This window comes from Telopea speciosissima, chromosome 2 (assembly GCF_018873765.1).
Source record: "Telopea speciosissima isolate NSW1024214 ecotype Mountain lineage chromosome 2, Tspe_v1, whole genome shotgun sequence".
Classification (NCBI taxonomy): Eukaryota; Viridiplantae; Streptophyta; class Magnoliopsida; order Proteales; family Proteaceae; genus Telopea; species Telopea speciosissima.
The window spans coordinates 10,140,927-10,168,825 of NC_057917.1; the positions used below are offsets into that span (position 1 = coordinate 10,140,927).

At 40.0% G+C, this 27,899-nt stretch overlaps 2 protein-coding genes across 2 annotated transcripts in view; one reads left to right on the forward strand and one right to left on the reverse strand.

The window, feature by feature from the left end:
* Positions 1 to 27,899, reverse strand: part of LOC122651417 (disease resistance protein RPV1-like) — a 150,150-nt gene that overhangs the window by 62,753 nt on the left and 59,498 nt on the right. The window contains exon 5 of the mRNA XM_043844798.1: positions 10,922 to 11,372. Within this exon, the coding sequence (XP_043700733.1) occupies positions 10,922 to 11,372 (451 nt within the window). The remainder of the gene's footprint in view (positions 1 to 10,921; positions 11,373 to 27,899) is intronic.
* On the forward strand, positions 16,028 to 16,564 carry LOC122651420 (probable calcium-binding protein CML18). The gene has a single exon (XM_043844801.1). The coding sequence runs from the start codon at positions 16,063 to 16,065 to the stop codon at positions 16,558 to 16,560; it is 498 nt and encodes a 165-aa protein (XP_043700736.1). The 5' UTR covers positions 16,028 to 16,062; the 3' UTR covers positions 16,561 to 16,564.

Below are 27,899 nucleotides of genomic sequence, written 5' to 3' on the forward strand. Positions count from 1 at the left end.
TTCAATTTTGTGTTTGGATTTCTGTGGATGATTTAATTAAGTATTTATGTTATTTCATTGAACTGTGAAATCATGTGAAACTGGAAATTTGAGATTTTGTTGTTTTTTTTTTGGGAGTAGAACACTATCATGATTTATTAAGAGAACACACCCGGTTGGAAAAAGTCTCGGTGGAGAGCAGAGAGTACAAGAGAACGAGAGGGGGTTAGCTACTTAGCCAATAGCCACCATACGTTGGAAAGAAACAGGTTTGAAGTCCATATCAATGAGACGAACTGTTGGATGCGGCAACTGTCAGGTGTTGATATCTCCACCTAACACTGCCGTACTTTAGGAATTGGAGGAGATAAAAATTCCAATCTACAGAAGAAGACCCTCTTGATAAAAGGGAAGATATAATAGCCTCGCAATCTGAGAGAAATATGATATGCTGCAGCTCCATGCGACTAGCAAGAGAACACCATTTATAGCGGCTTCGGTGTCAATAGCAAAAAACGAAAACCCGGCGCTAAAAGAGCTTTGACCAACAGTGGCTTACTCTTCCATCCAGTGTAAATCCTTCTCTGTTTTATGAATTTTCATCTTCTTCTTCTTCGTCGTGCACGAATTTAATGAGTGAATTAGGTTTCGATGCTTTGCTTAATCAATTAAATTTAGGTCTCTGTTTCTGTTTCTGCTGATTGAATTTGATTGTTTTGTAGATAGGGCTTTTTTTAAGATACTGGAGGAAGAATTCTCGGGGCCTCCTATGACTGTAATCACATTCTCTTCTTTTAATTTACTGTTATTTTATTTCTAATGGTTTAATTGAACTCGAATTTCTGTGAGAATACAGGTGGTGGTTGAAGTGTTTTTACGGTTAGCTTTCTGTATGTTTGCAGCGTTATGTGTGCCGGGAGAATTCCTATCCTTACATCCTGATTCAGAAGAAAAGAGAACAGGTTGGGATTTTCACTCGCCCCATTTCACAACCAGCTAAAATCGGTGTATTGCGGTGCGGCCTTGTGAGCTCGACAGTCGACACTCAAGCTTGACACTGTTGCGTGTCGCATCATCCATGTGTTGAGCGCATCGCATCGCATCGGATCGGTGCACTGCAGACGATTTTTTTCCCATAAATTTGTAAAGAAAAATCCTTACTCAACGGTACCCTGCTCGATTCTACCCAAATTAAATGCAGTTGATGAATACTGTGCAAAATGACTATATGGTCAGGGTTAAGACTAATAGAGAGAGGGAAAGAGAATAAGAACTGACCAGATGGGTAATCCATTATAAGATTTTTTCCCTAACCATAAACTAAAATCTGGATTATTTTACCAAAAAAAAATAGTATAGGGAATGTTGGACTTACCCTCCATAGCCCTTCAAAGCCCATCCCTTCAATCCCCCGACCTCTCTCAGAGCATTTTTCCACTCGTCAATGGTCGTCTGATCGAAACACTTGTTGTGTTCCTGAAGAGCCTCCGCATAGCTCCCAGTTTGGTGACGGACGTCTGTGGGGTCAACATCGTAGAAGATGGGCAGGACAAGTTGATTCCTGGTTTTCTTGCATTCAACGATCTGGACGAGCTCCTTGAGGCACCATTTGCTTGACGTGTAGTTCTTCGAGAAGATGGGGATCGAGATTCTCGACTTCTGGATCGCAGAGAGTAGCCCTGGGCCGATCTCATCCCCAAAGCGGATTTCAACGTCGTCCATGAAAGTGTAAATCCCAGCAGCATCCAAGGCCTTGTAGAGGTGGGCGGTAAAGGTGGTGCGAGTATCTGTACCCCTGAAGTTGAGGAATACATCATAACTGCAACCAGATGATGAAGACGCAGATCGGGCTGCCATTGAGAGAAGTCTTCTCCGAAAGAAAAGAAGAAAGTTTCTTTGTTTCTAAAAGTAAAATTTCGCTCTTCGATTGCAGAACCTGATTTAGCAACAATCTTGTAAGCGACTTGGTTCATTCTTTATTCTTTTCCATTTTCCCTTGTAGTGGTTGGATCTATAGCTGTCTAGCAAACTTCTCATGTGAGCTTTTGAAACAAAGGATCCGATGTGAAACAGGCTTAACGCCTTTATGTTTTTTCAACCAATGAATCAAACCCTGGGTGTTTTCCTCTCATGATCCATTATATCTTCCCTCCCTTTTTTTACTGTGGATCCTACCATACCCCCAGGGTTTTAAAACGTGGGATCGGGGACAGAATCGGCTCAAAACGATGCTCAAGAGCCCTAGAATCCGTTCTTAGAATAAAAAAATACAGAATTTCTAGGGTTTTTGGGTATGAATCGTCTGTGTCGGATCAGAGAAAATCAGGATCAGTCACTGCCAATTCCTTGTCAAATCGATCGATTCTTAAAACCCTGATCCCCCCCTTTTCTATAAAATTCCCAGTTTTTTTATTTGAAAATTTGACTACAATCTTTCTTTATTTATGCTTGCTCCCAAGTCCCACCACAACCTCCCCCCCCCCCCCCCCAAAAAAAAAAAACAAAAAAATGAGAGGATAGAGAGGGCAATAGAATAATGCATTCATAAGCTTATTTGACATTTTTCCTCGGAAGTATTGGCAGTTAAGATATGTTTATGTAACTTGCAAGGGTAAGCTGAAGTTGAAGGACAAGTATGTAGTTTTATTTTAATGATGCTATTTCAGTGTTTCCAATCCTCTGTGAGCAGTGCACTGCTTTCTTATTTCTTTCATAACTTTACTATCATTGTTCCGGAAGTTGGAAAAAGAGAGAGAGAGAGAGTAGACAAGCTTGAATTTGGCAATTCAAAAGAAGCAAGTCTAAAAAAGGTAGTGATGTACAGTAATCTGGTTTGATGAATTAATCATCTAGACTTGAAATTGACTCCAATGTTTGTTTGGTGTTCCTTGCATACATTTTAAAGAAATGTCAAGGAAAGTAATTTGAACAAAAAAAATAGGCTGAGTGAGTAAAGACACATCTTGTTCTTTGAAAGGCCACATCTTTAGTTCACTCTTGTAAGTCCAACAAGGAAAAAAGTATTTACAGAGTTGAAAACTAGAAACTTGCTTTTACAGAGAGCAAGAGCTAAAAATTACCATGGACTGCTAAAGTCAAACAATTGATAGATGCTTCTCAATCATATCTCAGTGATATTTCTTTGAGTTTGTAGGAGAAAAAGTCCTGAATAGTCTTATTCTCTGAAGAACATTAAGAAAATTAAACTGGGCCAGAGATATCATGATGCTTTCTCTCAACAGCACCTTCTAATCTGCTCTTTCATTAGGAAGAGAGTTCGAGGACTCCACTTTCAGGAGTCCATTATATGATTGTTAAGGTGATTGATCAACACCTCAATATTAAATGAAGGCACTTGTTTGTTTTTTGGCCCTCAAAGCAAATGGTATTTTCAGAGACTAGCTAAGCCTCTCCACAAGTAAACAAACATTTAATTTGTTTCATTGAACAGATTTGAGTACAATTCCAATTTTTTTTGTTGGGTGCGTACATTGTCCATTGAGGTTGAGCTAGTATGTAAAGGGGCCATTGCTTGGAGCAATGGTAAAAGGTTCAGGCTAATGGGGCAAATTCCAGGTTTCGAGTCTTGAGGGCACTTTGCTCAAAATGCCAAAGGTTAGGAGTTAGGACCAACTCTTAACTCATCCCTCCCAGGATCTAGCATAGGGGGGACCAGCACTGGGTAATGGCCCTTATTTTGTTGAGCTAGCTAGTGTGTGCGGTGTGCTATGAATCAACCAGGGGTAAGGTTGAGATCGTCCTTCAAACTTCCTTGGCAGAACTGCCTAATTCAATTGAGATGGATCACCGGTGAATTTGTTTGAAATAACAATTTTGAAGTTTTGATTTCAGCTTATGAAGAGTTTCCGAGCAATTTAATCCTTTACTTGATCAGTGATTAGATCTACTTGTGGTGAATTTGTTTGAAATAACAATTTTGAAGTTTTGCACATTCTTAGATGGCTGTATGCTCTGTTCAATTTGTTGTCATTTTTGTAATACTAAGTCTAAGTTGCAATTAAATGGACAGGGAAATACAATTCAATGAAGAACAGAAGCAAAAGGATTCAACCCAGGTCTACTAGTTCTGCTTCTTGTTGTTTGGCATATTATCAGTCTTCCCCATTGGAAATTATGTGCTTTACCCCATATGCTCAGAAGACTATTCCACCAAGGAAAAGAAACCTTTCTCCAATTAAGAAGAAGATGAAGAGGGAGAGGCTGAAGCAAGGTGTCTCAGCACCATGAGAGTAGACTGAATTATAGGCCTTGCTTAGTTTCTTTTTCCGTTCTTGATGTCAGTTACCAAAGTTGAGACAAAAATTGAGTTCTTCCGATGATGACAGGCTTAGCTCAAAATGTGAAGACCCTAAAACCTTTCATAGTTAAGGAAGAAGACTATTTAACAATCCTCATCCCTTGGGTCTGATGAAAGAACTTTCAGGTCATGAGTTATTACAAAGCAGTGGTCTTACACCAGTGCTTTATAGCCTCTGGATGGGTTTGGCATGCTTGGCCAATTATTTTCTTAGATCTCCCTCGTCGAATATCAATTGTGGGGTACTGCTTAGTAAGACTTCTTCCAAGTTGAAGTTATGCAGTAGTAGATATTGACCTTATACTTCAGGTAATGAGCATTAGCATAGTAAAAGGGTGAAAAGCTCAAAATGAGGTATCACCACATTTTGATTGTTTGGATGGCTCAACAGCTCTGGGAATTCCTTGCATCATGAGCCTCTATCAAATTTGATGGTCCAATTAAACCACATGGGCTCACCATGAATGCACCTTTGCTCTTTGTTTATCAATGATCCATGCTCTATGAAAACTTATTCAATCCTTTGGTTAGGTCACTTTAACCTCTTAAAAGTGAATCACACCCACATGTATCATTAACTCTTTATTTTTCCTGCCAATGTACAATGATTATAGTACTGTTTCTTCAGGAGAGTCAATGCCTGTTTGGCTACAAATGAAACCCTGAAGTGAACATAAGAAGGAATAGAGCCGAGAAACCCATAATTTGTTTGGTGTTCTTTGCATACATATTAATGATTGTTCATAGCTTTTGTAAGCCTAAAGCCTTCTTCCAAGTTGAAGGCATTAGGTGAAGCTCAAAACGAGGCCTTTTTTTTTTTTAACACATTTTGATGGTTCATTTAAACCACATTGGCTCACCTTGGATGCGCTTTTGCTCTTCAAAAACTTTTGCAATCCTTAGGTAACTTTAATCTTCTTAGAAGTGAATCATGCCCACATGTATCCTGTACTCGACTTTTCTTCCAATTTACAACGGTTACAAGATTGTATTGTTTCAGGAGAGTCAATGCCAGTTTTGCTACAAATGAAACCGTTAAGTGAACATAAGAAAGAAAGCCTAGAAACCCATAATTGAAGATTATCTTTCTACTTTTGTATTTCACTGTAAGCAAATATCAATGGAGATTGAATCTTTGAAGAAACAAAACAAAGTGGTGATTCTCGTGGTGTTTTTCTCAAGTCTGAAGCATTAACTTAAGCCATTTCACTTGGGATTTGCTTCCTCTCCTGATCTCTTATATTCCGGTACAGTTTTAACTCGTAGGTTCTCCTTCATTTGTTCCCTTCTTGTTGTGGACACAAAGGTCTTTGAGAAGATCTTTCACAAATTGCTGCAAAGACAAGAACATTTGTGAATCATAGTCTAAGCAAATAAAAAAAACCCTTGATTAATATGCATTTCACTCTCATCAATAGATATTCTGCTATTGTTACTAACCAAAAAAAAATATTAATATAATTAAAGAGGTGGTTCCAAATAAGATATAGGCATCAAGGATCCAAATTCTTTAGCCTTTACTGGTCAAAATAGTTGTAAAGGAAGCAAAATTGGGATTATCTTGAAGTTAAGAACCCCCAAATCAAGTTTTTGGGAGTTATTGAAAATCTCATCATGCCATGCAAAAGCATTTTAGATGATCCAAGGAAACAAAATGATTAGAACCATTCGGCCTTGATAAGTTAATCATGGCAGCCTATCTCATTGTGCCATGTGGAATAATAATGTGGCAATTCTGATTATTAAATATACCTAATCCTTACCTTGGATTAGCCACTTCGAACTTTAGAGTCTAATTTATTCAAATATGCTCCTTGCATTGGCATGTATGTTCATGCACGAGTATGATACTTCTACCACTATTATGCATTCTCTCATGATCCTGATTTTCAAACCTCTATTTTGCCACTTGGCAAACTCTGTTTGGGATGAAATATTACATGTAAGCATGGGACCTTGGGGTCTAGTATCCACAAAATTTGGGCCCCATCAGATCTCCCATATGACAACTATTTGGGCTGCCTAGATAAGCTTACCAAGGCAGGTCATTCTGATAAGTTTGGAGCAAAGACAAACCCCATATCATGAGATGATGATTAGTCAACAGTGTGAAAAATGGCTCAGGATTAGCTATTCCTAAGATATATATCATCCAGCAACATCAAGAGAAATTTGGAGTACTAAACTGAGTAAAGAAGATCCCATCACGTAAATTTTATCAATGATCTATTCAACAGGGCTCAGTCATACGCCTTCAAGAAATAAAACTAGATAGGAACACCAATGCACACAACTGATGTTTGACAAGCAAGAAACAATTTAAAAAAGAAAAAAAGTAGGGAGATTGGAAAACATTCTTCAGGCTGGTCTCTTCTTGGTGTCCAATTTCATTGCTTCTCAAATAGCTTGAACGTATTCTTTTCTATTTCTCCATGGTCTCTTCTTGTTCTTTTCACCTCTGATCCTTTCACTGGTTGCATGGTTTTCTTCTCATCCTGGAACAAGAAAAGATGAAATCTCTTTACATACACATGTGCATACTCTGGGCATGATTAAGTTTCTATCTCATAATAATTAAAAAAGTGACAAACACAAATTCTTACAGAGAAATAGCACACAGAGAATGGTAAGTTAAGCATAAATGCCTTGGCCCAGTACAATAATAGATTAACGTGTAAGTGGACCAAATTCTCAAAGCCTCAAAGCCTACAACCTCTTAACAGTCCTTTGGAATCAATCCACAAACCAAGCAACGGAATACAAGACATCGTATCCCCAAACATATGCATGATCATAATTCGCAAAAGCTTGGATGTGCCACTTCCAAAACCAAATTTTCAGGCATTAAACTGTATTCTCACATGGATCCAACTTGGATTCAGAAGTAGAACCATATCTGACCCATATATAATAAGAATCCATACGCCATGCTTCATGCTAGGATGCTAAAACATCTTATCTACTAAAAAATATATGTTGGCTTCTTTGCCTTCTTAGCTCAACAGGTAGAGCATGTGGCTTGTGTACCAAATATGGTGGGTTCAAGTCCTACAAACACAAAACAGAAATCTATCTACCATCTACTACAAAATCAAAATAAAACACAAAATTGCTCAACAAAAAGTCACAAGTAAACTCAGAAATCACAGTTAACACATTCACAAAATATATTCTGAATAGTCGACATCATACCTAATCTCTTTTTCAACATCAAACCATCCCAAAAAGATTGCATTATGGATTATAATGAGTCATTCAGGTACATAAAGAATACAAAAATAGAAGCATTATAATTAGTCCATAAAAATAAACTACTGTTATAAATCTTCATATCGAGTGAACTCTAATTCTGCCTCTAATAGTTTTTTATTAGAACTTCTATTTTATAAGGCTTACTAGTTGGTTTGCTTAGACGGCTGCTTGGAACTCTAGGCATGCGTCGAACAGCTGAAAAGCTTCACATATAGGGAATTTTTAACCATAAATATTTTGCTACATGGAAGAATGAAATGACAAATTTGACCATCGGATGTAAAAAAATTTCTAGCTTAACCATGTGTCAAATTTCAGCCACAAATTCAACATTTACTTTCCATCTATATACCTTATTGTTTATATCCATGTACCCTACTGTAGTCCTGAATTTTGTTTTGCAATGTGGCAAACTTTGCTTGGGCTGAAACTTGACATGTGAATAGGGGATCTTGGGATCCATGGTTAGTGCACGGTATCGGAACAGGTATCGATAACCTGCAAAAAGGGTATTGTACTGGATCGGCTGTATTGAACAAAATTACCCCTGAATCTCCTTAAAAAATGAGTTTTATAACCATTTTACCCCTTGTCTGCATCATGCTACCGATACAGTATGGATGACTAGCAAAACCGGTACATATCGCCCGATACTGATACTTAGAACCATGTTGGGATCTATATGTCAACAAATTTTCAGCCCCATCTTAGTTTCCATGAAACAGAATGAGTGCCATGGTTACAGTTCTTGTAACCAATGTGGTTACAACTAAAATTGAAGCTCGCTCCCATATGCACAAGAAAAAATAAAAAAAAAGGATCTACTCAGGCTTGTTGTGAGAGGAGTCATTATATGTATAGAGCGAGCTTTGATTGATTTTTTACCTGTAGATCGTATGATATGAACAGAGGTTGTATTTCAGGAATGTCACTTGGGCAGCCAACTGAACGAATGTGGGCTCTGTGTCAATGGGTTTCTTCCAGTCGCTGTCCTCCAAATCAAAAAACCTCCAAGTAGAGTGGACTCTGATTTCGTTAAATACACAATACCCCTCATGCTGTTAGGATTAATTCATATTATCTACCATAGTAAATGAAAAAATTAAAAGAAAAACCAATGTGAATCATCACAAATATATATATTTTTTTGGGATAAATGAATCATCACAATTAGAATAGCATGAAGATAGAGTTGCAAAGAACAAAGGTGAAGAGAGAGGTACCTGGAACCTGAAATTCAAGCTCCCCCATCACTCCCCTTTCCCTCTTGGTTTGGCTCTACATCTGAAGCAGAAATCTCTGTTTCCAGATCACTTTCGCTCCCTTCTTCCCCTGGTCTTTTGTTCCATCTTCAAGAGCTCAAATTTCTCTGGTTTACAGAGATGAACAAGAGCCCTCCTCTCTAAAGCTGAGACTCGTTCTTCCCCATCTCAATCGTAGGTTGCAGACACTTCAAATCCTCTTGGAGATGATGATTCCCACATGACTCCTTTTCTTCCTGCCAAGTCAAAGTTCTCAGTTTTTCAAGTAACTCAAATTTGACAGATCTGTCCCATACTGCACCTAAAATCCAACCAAGAACTCTGAGGATCCCATCTGTCGAGGCATTGAATCTTGGTTAGCTTCTAGCAAAGGTGTGTGAAAGATCCTCCAAATTTTTCAAGTTGGAGAGATCTGGTAATCTTTCCATAGACAAGCACATCAAAAGGTCCAAGGACTCTAAGGATTCCAATCTATCGAGGCCTTGAATCTCCGTTAGTTTCTTGCACCAGCTAGCTTTTAAATGCTTCAAGTTTCTCAAGTTGGAGAGATCTGGTAATCTTTCCATAGACGAGCAATTCGTAAGGTCCAAGAACTCTAAGGATTCCAATCTATCGAGGCCTTGAATCTCCTTTAGTTTCTTGCAGCATCTAGCTTTTAAATGCTTCAAGTTTCTCAAGTTGGAGAGATCTGGTAATCTTTCCATAGACGAGCAATTCGAAAGGTCCAAGAACTTTAAGGATTCCAATCTATCGAGGCCTTGAATCTCCGTTAGTTTCTTGCACCAGCTAGCTTCTAAATGCTTCAAGTTTCTCAAGTTGGAGAGATCTGGTAATCTTTCCATAGACGAGCAATTCGAAAGGTCCAAGAACTTTAAGGATTCCAATCTATCGAGGCCTTGAATCTCCGTTAGTTTCTTACACCAGCTAGCTTCTAAATGCTTCAAGTTTCTCAAGTTGGAGAGATCTGGTAATCTTTCCATAGATGAGCAATTCGAAAGGTCCAAGAACTCTAAGGATTCCAATCTATCGAGGCCTTGAATCTCCGTTAGTTTCTTGGACGAGCAATTCGAAAGGTCCAAGAACTCTAAGGATTTCAATCTATCGAGGCCTTGAATCTCCATTAGTTTCTTGACCCAGCTAGCTTTTAAATGCTTCAAGTTTCTCAAGTTGGAGAGATCTGGTAATCTTTCCATAGACAAGCAATTCGAAAGGTCCAAGAACTCTAAGGATTCCAATCTATCGAGGCCTTGAATCTCCGTTAGTTTCTTGCACCAGCTAGCTTTTAAATGCTTCAAGTTTCTCAAGTTGGAGAGATCTGGTAATCTTTCCATAGACGAGCAATTCGAAAGGTCCGAGAACTCTAAGGATTCCAATCTGTCGAGGCCTTGAATCTCCGTTAGTTTCTTGCAACTGCTAGCTTCTAAATGCTTCAAGTTTCTCAAGTTGGAGAGATCTGGTAATCTTTCCATAGACGAGCAATTCGAAAGGTCCAAGAACTCTAAGGATTCCAATCTATCGAGGCTTTGAATCTCCGTTAGTTTCTTGCACCAGCTAGTTTCTAAATGATTTAAGTTTCTCAAGTTGGAGAGATCTGGTAATTTTTCCATCGATGGACAACAACACAGGTTCATTAGTTCCAAAGATGTCAAATTCCCGAGGCCTACTATCCAACATAATTTGTCACAGCCCAGGATTTCTAATTCCCTTAGTTTTTTCAAGTCAAACAGTTCTGATATTTGTATTAATGATGCACAACCCGCTATTCTCAACAGCTCCAGGGAATCCAATCCCACAAGGCCCTCAATCTCGACTAAATTTCGGCAGTGCTCTATTACTACTACCCTTAGGTCTTTTAAGAAAGACAATTTCGGCATTTTATGTAATTCCATGGTATACCGTATTGTCAATTCCTCTAGTTCCAGTCCCTCAAAGCCCTCAATTGTTGATAATATTGAGTAGTTATCCATGAGACTGAATTCCTTCAGTTCTCCCAAGCTGGATAGTTTCCAACTTTTCCGTAATGATTTACAGTTTTCCATCCTCAACAGCTCCAGGGATTCCAGTCCCTCAAGGCCCTCAATTGTTGATAACATTGGGTTGTCCATGACACTTAATTTCTTCAGTTTTCTCAAGCTGGATAGTTTCCCAATTTGCCTTAATGATTTACAGTTTTCCATCGTCAACAGCTCCAGGGAGTCCAGTCCCTCAAGGCCCTCAATCTCAGATAACATTGAATGATCCTTGAGTCTTAATTCCTTCAGTTTTTTTAAGTTAGATATTTTCCCGATTTTCCATAATGATCCACAGTCCTTTGTTGTCAACAGCTCCAAAGAATCGAGTCCCTCAAGGCCCTCAATCTCAGACAACATTGAGTAACCCTCTAGTCTTAATTCCTTCAGTTTTCTCAAGCCGGATATTTTCCCTATTTTTCTTAATGATCTGCAGTTCATCATTGTCAACAGAACTAGGGAGTCCAACCCTTGGAGGCCTTCAATCTCTGCTAAGCTCCGACAATTATCAAGCTTTAATCTCTCTAAATTTCTCAACCCTACCAATGCTGGTATCTCCACCAGATTCTCACAATCATCAAGGCACAGTACCTCTAAATTTGTCAGGTTTGAAAGCCTTGGGAGTGATTTCAAAGATATGCATCTCATAGCATTAAAATATTTCAAACTAGAAGGAAGTTCTGGGAGTGATTCTAGTTCATTGCAGAACCGTAAATCAAGTGTTTGGAGCACAGGAAAGCTAGAAACTGTCACGGGTAGGCTTTGGAAATTGTTTCCACCTAGTCTCAAGATTTTCAAAGAGGATAGCCACCCTATGGCATCCGGAATTCCCTCATCCTTGATACCACAGAAGCTGGCATCAAAAGTCTCCAGGTTTTCCAAAAGATGTACGGAATCCGGTAACTTTTCAAGTCTTTTGCATAGATGTAAGTTGAAGTCTTTGATAGAACTCAAACCCCCAATGCCATATGGGAGATTCCTTAGTTCCATGCATCCCATCATATTCAATGTGAGTAGCTTCTCAAGATCACAGATAGATTCGTCAGTTTCAGCCAAATTTTCACAGTTTTGAAGAATCAAGACTTCCAAGCGATAATTTGCGAGTTTAGGAGTCTGTAATAGGTGTTGACACCCTGTCAGATTCAGAACTTTTAGATTCTTTGCCACCTGCATGCAAAAAAAGAGCAATAACTTATCAGAGATTTTGTTTTTAAAGAAGTTTATGATTGATGACATCAAAAAAAAGGAGAAAGAAATTTCTTAGAGACGTTAATGTGCTCCCAACCTCTCCAGTGACTTGTAACAAAACTATACGACAGATCAAGAACAACCAGGTTCATTGGATGAAAATTTGTTAGCGTAAATTCCAGAGGGCATCCTTTCCATCTCAACCATATCAGTTCCGAAAAAGAAAGCACGGAGTCTGGAGCAAAGTGTGCATAATCAATTTGGAGTAACTTAAGTTCACTCATTTTAGTAAATCCTTCGCTCTTCAAATAGCATTGGTTACTTGAACTACCTCCGAAGTCAATGCAGAGCCCTTCAACTTTATCCGTTCCCTAAAACAAAGAACTTTAAATAAGAACCCAAAAATTTCTCATGTTCACTGTGTTTGGTCAAATCCTGTGCTCTATGGATCACTTGTCAAACATTGGGCCAAAGTTAACATTCTAAAGCACCCCCCACCAATCTTATTCGTGAAATTTTAACCCAAAGTGCATCAGAGGTGGAAAAAAAAAATGCAAAAATACCACTGACTTTTTATTAGACAATGAAGGTCTGTGGCATTTTTTGTAGTTGTTACTTTAAACAATGTTTTATTTATATGCTCATACTGGGCTGAAACTTCAGCATTGAATAATGAGTGCATGATACTCTATAATGTGCGGCAACAAGTTCACCAACCTCTTATGACATTTCAGTTTTTTTAAAAAAAGAGAGACAATATTCATATATCAAATTTATGAAACCTTAAAGAATGAACATATGTGTTATAGGTATTACGACTATCAAACTTTCTCTCTTAATGGCTACTGCTTTCAGTGAAAATATATGGTTTGCTTATGCTTAAAAACATTAGCTATAATTGGAAGCATAAAATAAGGTGTACTGACCATTTGTAGAGAACGTACCTTTTCTTTCTCCAATATATGCAAGACTTCCTCGTGAGACCACACCCTACTACGCTTTCCGGGCACCTTGAGGTTTTCTCTACGAATGATTTCTTTTCCAAGATCTCTAAGTAGATCATGCATCTTTAGTTCATTATTTTCACCAATCTTCACCAAAGACCTTTGGCAGAGAACCTTAATTCCTTTGATAGGGTAAAACTTACGCTGTTTCTGATTCCATATCAAACATGCAATATTTTTATCCATTCCATTGAAAAAGCATGCGATATCAAGAAATATTTCTTTCTCGAAATCATTTAACCCATCATAACTTATTTTCAACTTTTCCAAAATTTTATCATCAAGAGAATGATTATGCAACATCTCCAGTGTTTCTTGCCATTCTGATTTTTCCTTGTCTAATAAAGATGAACCTATAACTTTAAGAGCCAAGGGAAGCCCTCCAGTTTTCTTAACTATGTCACTTGAGAGATCTAGATACTCCTCCTGTTTTTGGTCCTTTTTGAAGGCACACCTGGAAAATAGTTGAAGAGATTGATTTGGATCCATTTCAGGGGGCTCATATTTCCCATCCACTTTATAATGAACAAAGATACTCTCATCTCTTGTTGTGATTATAATCCTACTTCCCGAACCAAGCCAATCACGCTCCCCGACTAATGCATCTAATTAAAAATTTTCATTTACATCATCAAGAACAATAAGAACTTTCTTACTACGAAGTCTTTCTTTGATCATTTTAATTCCTCTGCCTTCATTAGGGAAGTCGAATTTTGCTCCTTTCAATACATCATGGAGAAGCTGCTCTTGCAAACGGGTAGGTGAGATAAGTGAAGTCTCTCGAACATTTTCAAGAAAACTACATCCTTCAAAGTGATGTGAAATTTCATTGTAGACAACCTTGGCGATAGTTGTCTTGCCAATCCCACCTAGCCCCCACACTCCCACAATCTTCACATCATGTGGTTTAATGTTTAATAAGTCTCTCACTTTTTCTACATGAGATTGGATTCCAAGTAGGTCATCAGGAACAATCAGGGAATCTTTTTCCAATTCATTGGAAACTTTTGTAACAACTGATTTTACTAATGCTTCTTCATTCCTGTCCAATTCAAATCAACAAGAAATAAGTATTTGGAGAGAATACATATTAAACAAAGAGAAATGAACCATAAATGTAACACCCCGCATTTGTCACATGATTATTGTAATATTATTTTGGATGGTTATGGTTATTGTTTGTATTATATTGTCATTTAGTGTGCAATGACATGATTGTAATTATTCTCATGGTCGAATGCGTTGGCTTTTGAATTAATGTGTTATATGTTGTTTTTATTATTTTAATGTGAGATATAAATTTTTATAATTATAATGCCATGTATATTATTTTATTATTATTCATGTTGTGATAGTTTGATATAATACATTAATGTATACATATAGTGCATAGTATATGGTTTCATTTTTATATATTATACACTATGTGAATAGTACATCATATGCATGTTTTATATAATGTAAGGTTATATATAGTTTTATTTACATCATTTACTATGTGAATAGTGTGTGCGTGTGTGTGTGTCTGTATATATACACACAAAGTGAACAGTGTGTTAATGAATTAATGGGTTAAGGAGTGATTTTGATGCAGGCCATGCCCATACCCATGTGGTCTAACCAACTCTCTATTCAAATTGACCATATCCAAACTCTTAGAAGATCCAAAGAATTCAATCAAAAATGGCCCAAGTACATCTTAAGTCTCAGGCAAGTTGAGCTCACGCAAGTAGGGCCCATCCCATTAATTAACAACAATTGCAGTCAACAATTTTGGGTCAAATTCATGATGATACCTGTGGCAATTCTGAAGGAATTAGACCATGAACCTTATATGGGTGGAAAGATCTGAAAGTCTACTTTCCAACAAAAAAAATGGTGCATGATTTGCTTTTTGCTGCAATGAGTTATGGACATTTTAGTAAAGTGTGTCAAAGCTGAGTGGGGAATCCGAATTTGCTTCTTGCTCTTTCAACTTCATAAGTGGAGATATGGAGATTCTCACCAAAGCAATGAATCTTCTTCTATTGAAGACCCCAACACATGGGAATTAAAGATACATGAACTAGAAAGGATACATGCATAGGAACTTTCATATTTTAAGTAGACCAATGTAATATGCATTTAATTTGTTTTCTTTTCTTTTTTCAAGAATCAATCTCAATCCTAGGATCTCAATTAGAATGAATGGTTGAGATATTGTAGTAACTTTTAGGTTTCATGTATTTGCCTATAAAAGGTCTACTTATTTTATTTGTAATAGACTAGAATTTTGTTGAATGAAAATTGCTTTGTGCATTTTGTTAGAACCATGATGAATTCTCTCTTGTAAACCTTGAAGAGTTCAACCAAGAAACCCTAGAAGAAGTTTTTCTCTTTCCTAGAAGAGTAGTAGTTTTGTTCTTCACCTACATCCTAGAAGAGTTGTAGGCCACCAATAGAGTTGATTTGCATCCTAGAAGAGAACCTCTTTGTTATTGAGTTGTGCTCACTCTCCCAATCCGTTTGTTCAAGTATCCTATCGAGAGATTGCATCAGATTTATTAGAGTAAATGGGGATTAATTGTATTAACATAACATGGGATTAATGGAGGCCAGGTGGTAGCATCATGTATGAGATTATAAGTGGTGGCATTTTTAAGGCTACCCACCTAGCAACACTTAATGAGGTGTCTAGAGTGCTAGTAATTAAGTTTTAAGAGTAAACATCTTGTAGACCCCCTGAGGTTTGTTTACCTATCATGTAGCCCCTAAGTTTTTTAAAACCCCGCTAATAGACCTATAAAACGAACAGAATACATGTTTCGTTAGAGTCAATAGGTCAAGTGCTGATGTCATCAGGCCATAAATGAGGAAATGGCAAAAATACCCTTATTGAAATCAAACAACCTAAATCGATCCTCTTTCCTCTTCTTTCTCTTCTTCATCATCCTCCGCTAAGATTGAAATCAAACAACCCTATATCATCATCTTCATCATCTTCTTCTTTCTCGCAAGCGTTGGCTGGCGCCTTCAAACTCACAGTAGAATATGAAGCAAAGGCATTAGCCATGACTTCTGAAAGCCCTAGTCTCAAATCTTCAGTTTATCTGGAGGACATGGAAGAGCTTGAAAGGGTATTCAATCAATTTAATGTGAATGGTGACGGAAAGATCTTATCCATAGAGCTTGGCAACATTCTCAATGCCCTAGGCTCTGAAACTTCTCCGGAGGAAATCCACCGCATGATGAAAGAGATCGACACCGATGGAGATGGCTACATCGATCTCAAAGAATTTTCTGATTTCCACCATGGAAGTTCCAACGGTGATTCGAACACTGGTAATGGAATGAAAGAGCTGAAAGATGCTTTTGATATGTACAATTGGGATCAGAACGGATTGATATCGGTAAATAAGCTTCATATGGTGTTGAAGAGCTTGAGGGGGAAGTGTTCCATCCAAGATTGCTCCAAGATGATCAGCTCTGTCGATGCCGATGGCGATGGAAATGTCAATTTTGAAGAATTCAAGACGATAATGACAAACAACAAGGCTTCGGCTCACTAGATGTGAAACACTAATCCCAACTCCTGTATGTGTGTATGCTTCTCTTTTTTTCTCTTTCTAATGTCCATATGAGTATTAAGGTTTTTCTGTTTCTGTAACCAAATTTAGAAAACTCAACAACTCAGAGGAAACTCTTTAGGTTGAGATTTTAGGTTTGAATTAGAGTGTGTTTCATACTACCTGTAATCCCTATGTTTACTTCTTCTACTGCATCAAATGGGGAAAAAAAAAAAGCTCAACTACTATTGGTGGTAATGTTGAAAAGAAAAATGGATTAAGCACTCATAACAATTTAAAGAATGTCATAATCCGATAAGCATGAACCGACTGTAGGAGTTGAGTCGTGAAGTCGGGCTTTTGCCAATGCCAAGTGTCAGTATGCTCCTTTTGACCATTTGAACATTTTTCGAGAATCGACGGCAAAAAGGAGAAGAGATGAATAATGGCATGTTAAGTAGATAAATCCAAGAGTGTTTGGCCAAAAATGGCTTACTTTGATCTAAAAGCTTGTGCAAGGGCGGTGGATGGAGAGGTCGAATTACATACTACGATAAATAAGTAGTAGGTCAAGATCGGGTAAGAGTCCTCGCCTAGAAAAAACAATGGGCGTTCGAATCTCTTTCGATCTTTTCTATGGTGAGTCAAGTGCTTCTTTCTTGCTTTTTAAGTAATCGAGATTGGGTTGGTGTTCAGTGTACCCTACTGTATCAAAAAGAATGCATTTCATTCAAAGTGAGACGCTCCAAAGAAAAGAAAAAGAACGTGGGCAAGAATCGACGAGGAATCCAGGGAATCGCGAAGGAAAAAAAAGAAGGCTCCTGAAGTTCTTATAATATAAAATAGAGGATAAGGAAGAGGTCAGGCGAGTGGTGGGCATCTTCACTACCGACTAGGACCATAAGCGTTTTGAAGAAACGCTATTGATCGTATTCTGTGTATCATTATATAGAAGATACAAGTATGAAGAGATAAGATTACAAGGCTAAATTAACTCTATGAATCTCCTATGATTATGCACAAGATAAAATCAATCTCCTATGATTATGCACAAGATAAAATCTATCCTAATCTGGTGAAGATGTGTATGGTAAGACTCCCCTTCATGGTGGAGCGTGGAGGTTACAAACACCCAGCTTGGAACATAGTAGTTGAAACTGCTCACGACTAAGGGATTTAGTGAATAAATCAACGATCTGGTTCGAACTAGCGACCTTGGTTGGTTGTAACAATCCTTGTTGAAGCTTCTCACAAACAACATGGCAATCAATTTTGATGTGTTTAGTGCGTTCATGAAAGACGGGATTGGAGGCGATGTGGAGAGCAACCTGGTTATCACAATATAATGGTATTGGTGTAATAGGAGCAAGACCGAGGTCACATAAGAGAGAAGTGACCCAGGTGAGCTCACAAGTAGCAACACCCATGGCTTGGTATTCAGTCTCGGCAGAGGATCGGGACACTGTGGTTTGTTTCTTGGTCTTCTAAGAGATTGGACTTGAACCAAGAAATATGCAATAGCCAGTTATCGAACGCCGAGTCATGGGGTAAATGGCCCAATCTGAGTCACAATAGCTTGACAATTCCAGTGAACTAGAAGAGGAGAAAAAATGCCCTGCCCTGGGGTACCCTTTAGATAGCGTAACAGACGGTGGGCGGCATCCAAATGAGGTTGGCGTGGCTAGTGCATGAACTGGCTAAGGATATCGACCGTATGAACAATATCAAGTCATGTGACAGTCAGATAAATCAGATGCTCAACAAGACGACGATAAATAGAAGGATCCGGTAATAAATCACCATTGGAGTCAGTCAAGCGAAGATTTTATTCCATCAGTATATCAGAGGGGCGAGTCCCTGTCATTCCACAATCAACCAATATGTCGAGGATGTACTTGTGTTGGGATAAGTATATGTCAGCAGAGGAGCAGGCAACTTCAATGCCCAAAAAATATTTCAAGGGGGAGATCCTTGATGTGAAATTGCCGACTAAGAAAAGCTTTGACATCAGCAATTAAAGGGGCATTAGAGCCGGTGATCACAATGTCATCAACATAGAGGATGATAAACACAGATGCAGTGTTGCGACATAAAATGAATAAAGAATGATCAGCCTGAGACTGGATGAAGCCAAAATCTAGAAGTGTCGTGGAGAATTTAGTGTTACACCCACAACCCAAATATACCCTTATACCCCGGGGCAATTTAGACCTTACCCAGGGGGCAATGCCACGGTGGCACTGGCCAACACCAATGGCTTTGGACTTAAAATATTACTAAAAGTACCCCCTTGAAATCTTGGAAGTGTGGGCCAAAGCCCCGCCACTTTCCTTGAAGTTTGGGCCTTGATAGCAGCATCAGAGTCACAAACGGACTTACTCAAACTGAATCCGCTCGAGGATCCGCCCGTACTATTGCCTGCCCTTTTGGTTTATTTTCCTGTAGGACCCACATACCTATGTCCCGGACACTACAAGTGGACCCCCTACCCATACCATTGGTTGACTATGTGGACCGTGAAAGTGGGTCCACAAGACCTAACTTAAATAAATAATGAATTTTATATACCCTCACCTAAACCAAACAAACCCTAGTGGACAATTAAGTCCTATGGACTTAGGGTGCACCCCAAACATACCCTAACTAGCTAAATGGACCTAATGGTCTAAGACTTGGACTAAACATGCCCTAAGACCAAACTAACACATTTTAGAGCCCAAGGGCTTAACTGCATTCTAAGGACCTACACCAAACACTACCTAAGGCCCATTTAAACCCCTTAAAGGATAAGAGAATCCCTTATTCTCTTATCTCTCCCCCTCCCAAGCAAACCGTGGAGGAGAAGAGACAAGAGAAGAAGGAGGAGGAAGAAAGAACAAGAGGAATAGGAGGGGAAGGGAAGAAGATGGAAGCCATGCCAAGATGGTTGGCTGCCCCACATCTCCTTCTCTTGATGACCGGACTAAGGGAGGAGAGGAAGGTGAAGGAGAAGAGATGGAGAGGATGGTTAGAAGAAGGATCTCACCAAGGTAAGATCTTAGACTTGATACCTCTCTCTCTCTCTCTCTCTTTTCTCTATTTTGTTTTGATTTTGGAAGATCCCTTGAGCTAGGGCTAACCTAGGGTTCCATTTGGGACTCAAGGTGATGCTTGGCCCTAATTGGGAGCCATATTGATGCTGACCAAACCCCATTGAAGGCCCCTAAGAGCTGCAATTGCAGCCATGGCTATGGAATCCTTGGTTTGAACTTTGAAACCTAACCCTTGGACCAAATTGAGACCCAAACCTTGTTGGATCTTGGATTCATGAGGTGAGCCTAGGATCTAGTGACCCTAGAAACACTTAGACACCCCCTCCATGTTCCTGAGATGTTGAGGTGCTCCAAGCTCCAAGCTGGAGCTGAAGCCCTCTGAAATCTCGTAAGGGACTGTCGGCGGACGAACGATCGGATTCACCAATCGTGGTACCTCCTGCTAGTCCGCCTAGTATAATCCCTGTGTTTTGGCTTGAGCGGATGAAGGAACGAATTCACTCTGTTTGCCTTCGCCCGTAGGCTAGTGCTCTCGGGCTTGTCTCAGGAATCAACCGGATGCAGGGACGGATTGAGGAAAGCATATCCGCCCGTGGATCTGCTCGCCCTTGGATGAGTCTCAGTGAATTGGACGGATGCACAATCGGATCCAAATAAGAAGTTCCACCCATGGATTTGCTCCCTCTATTTTCACTTTTTGGCCTGAACGGAGTTAGGGGCGGACTCACTCTGTTTGCCTCCGCCCATGAGTCCGCTCGTGCTGTCTTGGTTGAAACTTTATTTTAACCTTAGGGGGCTAGTGTGGGACCCTTCTATGCATGCTTTAATGGTTATTTTTATGTTCTTAGGCTACCCAACTCGTTGGATAGCTGGAAGCCCGGGTGAGATTCATGTCAATCACACACGGTGATATCCGTGTTAGGTGAGTGGGTTTTGGGTAACTTTGTCGGGTTTGAATATATATATATATATATATATTATGCAAATCTTAAGCATGTTGTTATATAATTATAAGCATTGAGCGCATTCCATTATTATTCAAATTTGAACTGTTATGGATATGATATTATACTTACCATTGTATCGGGATACGGTGCCGGGTGTGCCGGTACCGGTACCCCAATTTATTTAATTATGGAAACTATTGTATGCCATCCTGATCTGTATGTGCCGTACCGTGCTGGTACCCGGGTACTAGATGGAATGGGACGTTGATGTACCCGGAATATCTCTCGGGACGATAGGACCTGCATATAGTATATCTGTGGCTAGGATGCTTGTTCCCCTATGCTACGACCCTTGCCAACATGGGTTTATGTGTTAGATAGTCTAAGCACCTATGGTCTGTGGAGGTGGGAGAGGCTAAGACAAGGTTAGTGATGACTATCGGAGTCTGCCACTGGGTGACCGAAAGGTTTCTACCTTCGTAGGTTCCCTTGTGATAATTAAGGTTTCACTGGGGCGATAAGTGTTAAGAGGATCAGAATTAGAACTCAATGCTTGGATGTCTAAGGCAGACCCCAAGCCATACATTTACAATGAATAGAAAATAATCAAATCTGTATAATGGCGATGTGGGACTAAACCACACACATAAAACAATAAAAAAATAAGGAAAAATGTCCAGAATACCCCCACGGTATTCTGGCCCATATATTAACACTCCCCCTCAAGTTGGAGCATATATATCATGCATGCCTAACTTGACTAGTATAGGATGAAACATCTTGCAATTCAACCCCTTAGTGAATACATCAGCCAGTTGATCGGTAGTCTTGACAAAAGGAACACAAATGAGGCCAGGTTCAAGCTTTTCCTTGATGAAATGTCTGTCAACCTCCACATGTTTAGTGCGATCATGCTAAACAGGGTTATGAGCAATGCTAATAGCCGCTTTATTGTCACAATAAAGCATTATTGGAAGATGGACAGCAACACTAATATCCTACAATAATCCTCTAAGCCAAAGAAGTTCACAAATGCCTTGGGCCATTGCACGAAACTCGGCTTCAGCACTAGACCTTGCCACAACATTCTGCTTTTTACGGTGCCATGTAACAAGGTTCCCACCCACCAAGGAGCAATAGCCAGAGATGGACTTTCTGTCAGAAGAACCGGCCCAGTCAGCATCAGCATAAGCTTCAATCTTAAGGTGACCATTGGGAGATAAGAGAATTCCCTTTCTTGGAGTAGACTTCAAATACCTTAAAATACGACGAATTGCATCCATATGAGAAGAATAGGGATCATGCATGAACTGGCTCACCATACTTACAGCAACCGCTATGTCAGGTCTGGTGTGGGAAGGGTAGATTAGTTTGCCCACTAACCGCTGATAACCACCTTTGTCAACAGGTTCACCCTCTTTCTCCCTAAGTTTTGCAATAGCATCCATAGGAGTATCTGAAGAATGACAACCTAGCAGTCCTGTCTCAGTCAATAGATCAAGGATATATTTTCTTTGAGAAAGAAAGATGCCCTTTGAAGAGCGAGCAACTTCTATCCCTAGAAAATATTTTAAAGAACCTAGATCTTTGACCTCAAACTCACGGCCAAGGAGAAGCTTTAAATCCCTGATAGCAGCATCATCATTACCAATCACCACGATATCATCCATATAGACTATGAGAAGAGTAACCTTGTCACCAACTCGTCTGATGAACAAGGTGTGATCAGCATTGCTCTACTCATAACCTGCTGTAATCATAGCCTTATGAAACCTACCGAACCAAGCCCTAGGTGACTGCTTCAACCCATAAAGAGCACGTTTCAACTTCCAAACTCTGCCCCTAGTCCTGTCATTAGAGAAGCCTGGTGGAATGTCCATATATACCTCCTCCTTAAGCTCCCCATGGAGGAAGGCATTCTTCACATCTAGCTGCTGAAGATCCCACCCAAGATTTGCAGCACAAGATAGCAGCACCCTGACAGTGTTGAGCTTTGCCACTAGTGCAAAGGTCTCCTGATAGTCAACTCCATAAGTCTGAGTGAACCCCATTGCAACCAGCCGTGCCTTATATCGATCCACTGAACCATCAGCCTTCTGTTTGACCAAGAAGACCCATTTACATCCCACTGATTTTTTCCCTGGAGGAAGAGTCACAAGATCTCACGTGTTATTTTTGTGTAGTGCTCTCATTTCTTCCAACATTGCAGCCTTCCACTTTCCATCTGTATATTCTTCTTGCCAAGTTTTAAGAATAAAGACAAAAGAAAGAGAGGATACAAAAGCACAGAAAGAAGGAGAAAGAGAACTATACGAAACAAAGCGAGATATGGGATGTAAGGTGCAAGTCCTAGTACCTTTGCGATGAGCAATAGGTAGGTCGGAAGAAGAGAGATTACCAGGAGATGAAGGATCCGGGTCTGTAGCAGGCAATTGGATCGGTGCTGGTGCTACACTGGGTTGCAGCTGCCCTCTGTTGGATCTACCCCTTGTATAGGTGATGATGTTGGAGTTGTCAATTCTCTTCTGAAATTCACCAATAGTTCTCTGGACTGGAGTCAGCTCCCCCTGTATAGGAGCGTTAACAACACTATTTTCTATGATCTCCCCCTGTATAAGATTCCCATTAGGTGATGGAGGAACAGCCAGAGGAAGTGGGGTATCCAAAGTAGGCTGGGCAGCAGCCGTGGGTGGTGGTAAAGGAGGCTGGACAGCAGCCTGAGGAACCTCTGGTAGAGGAATCTCAAAGGGCACATCTTAACTAGAACTCTCCCTCTGAAGAGGTGGCGAAGAATAGTAAGAAAGGGACTCATGGAAAATAACATCCATACTAACCATCGTACGACGGGCAAGGGGATGGTAACACTTGTAACCTTTCTGGGTCAGAGAATAACCCAAAAAAATACAGCGAAGGCCCCTAGGTTCAAGTTTCCTAGGAGATCTAGTATCCTTAGCATAACACACACAACCAAACACCTTGGGGGCCACAATAAAGGAGGAATTTTCCAACAAAATATCAGAGGGGCTACGAGAGTTAAGAACTTAAGAAGGCAGCCGATTGATGAGATAGGCTGCAGTGAGTACCCGCATCCCCCCAATATTGAGATGGGACATTCCTCGCAAACATCAAAGCCCTGGCCATCTCTAACAAGTGGCGATTCTTTCGTTCCGCCACACCATTTTGGACAGGGGTATCAACACAACTAGTTTGATGAAGTATGCCATGGTCAGCAAGGTATTTTTGAAATTGAGATTCAATATACTCCGTTCAATTATCACTTCGCAATACTTTGAGAGTGGCTTAGAACTGAGTTTGAATCATCTTATGAAAATGCTGAAAACATGAAAAGACTTGATTTTTAGTGTATAAAAGATACACCCATGTATTCCTAGAATGACAATCTATGAAAGAGACAAACCAACGATGGCCAGAAATAGACGGTTTACGACTAGGGCCCCAAACATCAGAATGTACCAAATTAAAACAAGAAGAACTCCTTTTATTAGAAATTGGATAAGTTGAACATGTCTGTTTGGCCAGAACACAAGCCTCACAAAAAAATTCATCCTTAGTACGAAGGGTGACCAAGCTAGGCAATAAATGAGCTAAAATTCCTAAAGGGGGGTGACCTAACCTAGAGTGCCACTGGTAGAGTTTAGAAGAGACCATGGAGTTCTGGTGTAGCGGAGAAGGCAATGGTGGTGGAGAGAAGCGACCATCATCAAGCAGGTACAACCCACCGTGTAATTTACCCAATCCAATCGTCTTCCCAGATTCCAGATCCTGAAACACACAATGAGATGGAAAAAAAGTGACTTTGCAGTTAAGATCACAAGTAATACTACTAATAGAAAGAAGGTTAGTAGTAAAGCTAGGAATATGTAAAACAGAGGACAAGGGAAGAGAAGAAGTACAGTTGATGATTCCTTTTTTAGAAATGGCAGAAAGGGAACCATCAGCCACCTTGACCTTGTCCTTCCCAGAAGTGGGGAAATATCTATGGAACAAGCTAGAAGAACCGGTCATATGATCGGTAGCTCAAGAATCGATGATCCAAGGATGGGAAGCTACAGAAGCACAATGGCCACCAAATGCAATACCTGATCGGGCAAAGTGTGAACCTGAAAGAGCAGAAGAACTAGCAGGAGCTGATGTAGTAGAGGCAGTAGTAGCGGAAGACATGAGCATACGTAGGAGTACCTGTAGATCATCCTGGGATAGACCAGTGTCAGTAGCAGGGGTTGCAGTAATACTTTCAGACTGATGGGCCTTGGTCTTTTGCTTTGTCTTTGTCTTGGCAGCCCTTTTTGCTTCAAAGTCAGCCGGTTTCCCATGAAGTTTCCAGCACTTCTCATTGATGTGATATTGTGACAGTGCTCACAAACGACAATCCCTATGGTAGAATCACTAAGAGAAGCAGTGCTATTAGGTGCAGGAATAGCAGGGGCAGCAGCCTTGAGAGCTGATCTGTCAATAACAGGAGGATGCAACATGGCAGCCTGACAGTTCTCTTTAGAGGACACCAAGGCATAAGATTGTTCAAGTGTGGGAAAAGGCTTATGACCCAACACTTGAACATGAATCTGATCATACTCCACATTTAAGCCAGCTAGAAAATCGTAGACCCTAATCTTGTCCACATGTTTCTTATAGGAGGCAATATCAGCAGCTGTACTCGGGTGAAAGTTAGAAAAATGGTCTAGTTGCTGCCAAAGGCTGCGCAAGGTAGCATAATATTTGGAGACTGTCAACTCTCCTTGAGTAGTGTGAAGGACCTTCTTCCTGATTTCATATACCTGGGCATCATTGCCAAGCTGTCCATAAGTCTCCTTGCAAGCAGCCTAAATTTCTGCGGTTGTGTCAAGGGGAAGAAAATTGTGTTGTAGCTCTATAGTCATAGAACCGATCAGGTAGGACATACGAACTCCATTATTGGCAAGCCACTTGTCCTGAGCACCTCCAACCTCAGTAGGCATGGCAGTAGTTCTCCTAATATGACCAATAAGGCCACGTCCTGCAATGGCAAAGGAGGCAGACCTAGACCAAAGCAGATAATTCGTGCCATCCAACTTGATTGGATTTGGGGAAAAATTAAGATAATCTGGTTTGCTGTTTCCATCACCAACAGAAGTAGCAGTCGAATCCACAGAGTCACCCATGAAGACAGGAGAGAACCCCAAATCGCAGAATGGGGCTGTAGTGAAGAGAAACCCAACAAAACCTTCAAGTTAAGGGCTGACAAGAGGATGAGAACCTTCTAGTAATGAAGGAATGGATGCCTCCAAAGATCAGCAACAATAGAGAAGTAGAACCTTGAGATCGATTTTTTCAAGGTTTTGAACAAAACCCTGAAAGTGCTGAAATCGATAAAAGGAGAAGAGGCTGAAGTTGCTGTCGAAGATGCCTTGAATAGGGGAGAATCACTCCCCAAAAAATCAGAATCAACTGACAGGTGGAACCCCAAGATCGATTATTGTCAGGGTTTTGAAAAACCCTGAGATTGTAAAAAAATAATCGAACTTGAGGGGTCTTCAACTTGATGTAGATGCTAGAATACCAATCTGCTGTAGTTCCGGAGCTTCAAAAAGGTGAACAAATCCCTTATAATAGAGATGGAATCTGTCTAAGGAAGGCTGAAGTCTTCAAATGTCGCAGCAAAGAGGTAAAAAACCTATCGATTAGGTCTGAATATCATGGGATGAGGTAAAAAACAGAAGGGCGGCAACTGGATCAACAGATCACCTCATCAGTGCTGCCCTATGGACAAAAAGGAAAGCAAAACAAAGGGAAGAAGAGAAGAGAAGGGAGATCGAGAATTAGAGAGAGGGGGATCGAGAATGGTAAAGGGTTCTAATTCACAACCAGCTTTGATACCATGTTAAGAGGATCAGAATTAGAACTCAATACTTGGATGTCTAAGGCAGACCCCAAGCCATATATTTATAATGAATAAAAAATAATCAAATTTGTACATTGGCGATGTGGGACTAAACCACACACATAAAACAATGAAATAACAAGAAAAAATATCCAGAATACCCCCATGGTATTCTAGCCCATATATCAACAATAAGTTAAGTGACCCTCAATGTCTCCCGAGTTATCACAATAGCATACACTTGACTTGTAGAATTTGTGTGCTAGGTGGAAAATGAATCTAACATTAGCATGCATCATTCTATTTGATATTGATTGTGTGTATGCTTGTGTATTCCACTTTGCTCTTTCATTAGCTAGTGTACCTAACCCCTTTGCGCAACCCCTTTTTTAGTTGATATGCAGGAGGTACTACTCTTGATGAGCACTGTTAAATGCGAATTAAGTGTAGCCGGTGGCTATGGCTTGGATGTAGACGTACACACAAGATGTGTGCCCTCGTGGCAATTATTTTATTATTTAATCTTCTGTATTCATTTCACAATCATGTATAAACTGTATATTTATGTATAAGGAGAGTAATGATGGGTTACGTATATTGAAATTGTAAAATGTGTTATCATTAGAGAACCGATGCTCTATAATTTCACATGATTTTATTTAATTTCGCTTCCACTAACTCTGTGATTTGGAACGTTTTATTTCACTTTAGTACGTTCCTCTCTGTTATCACGATGTGGTAACAGGGTGGACTATCTTTCGGGACACTGTATCTGTGATCCTGGTAGGTATTGGGATGACACGGGTTGTCCAAGTTACCCCCTATTGTGGCAAAGTATATTACATCAGGATGGAGGGGTGACATTTAAAGAACCACTGGTGAGAGGCTTATTTGAGACAGCAATGTGATTTCTGGAGTTTACAAAACAGATTCTCCCCCTTACGGCGATATTCAGGTGGTGGCATCATGTATACTTCTCGTTGAGATCACCATGGAGGAAGGCATTGTGGACGTCCATTTGGTGTTACACCCGTACCCCAAATATACCCTTATACCCCTGGGCAGATTAGACCTTACCTAAGGGGCAATGCCATGGTGGCACTGGCCAACACCTGTAACCTCAGACTTAAAATATTACTAAAAGTACCCCCTTGAAGTCTTGGAAGTGTGGGCTAAAGCCCTGCCACTTTCCTTGAAGTTTGGGCCTTGACAGCAGCACCGAAGTCATGAATGGACTCACTTGAACTGAATCCGCTCGAGGATCCGCCCGTGCTGTTGCCTGCCCTTTTGGTTTTTTTTTCCTATGGGACCCACACCCCCATGTCCCAAACACTACAATTGGACCCTTGGACCATGTGGACCCCTACCCTTACCATTGGTTGGCTATGTGGACCATGAAAGTAGGGCCACAAGGCCTAACTTAAAGAATTAATGGGTTTTATATACCCTAACTTAGACCAAACAAGCCCTAGTGGACAATTAAGT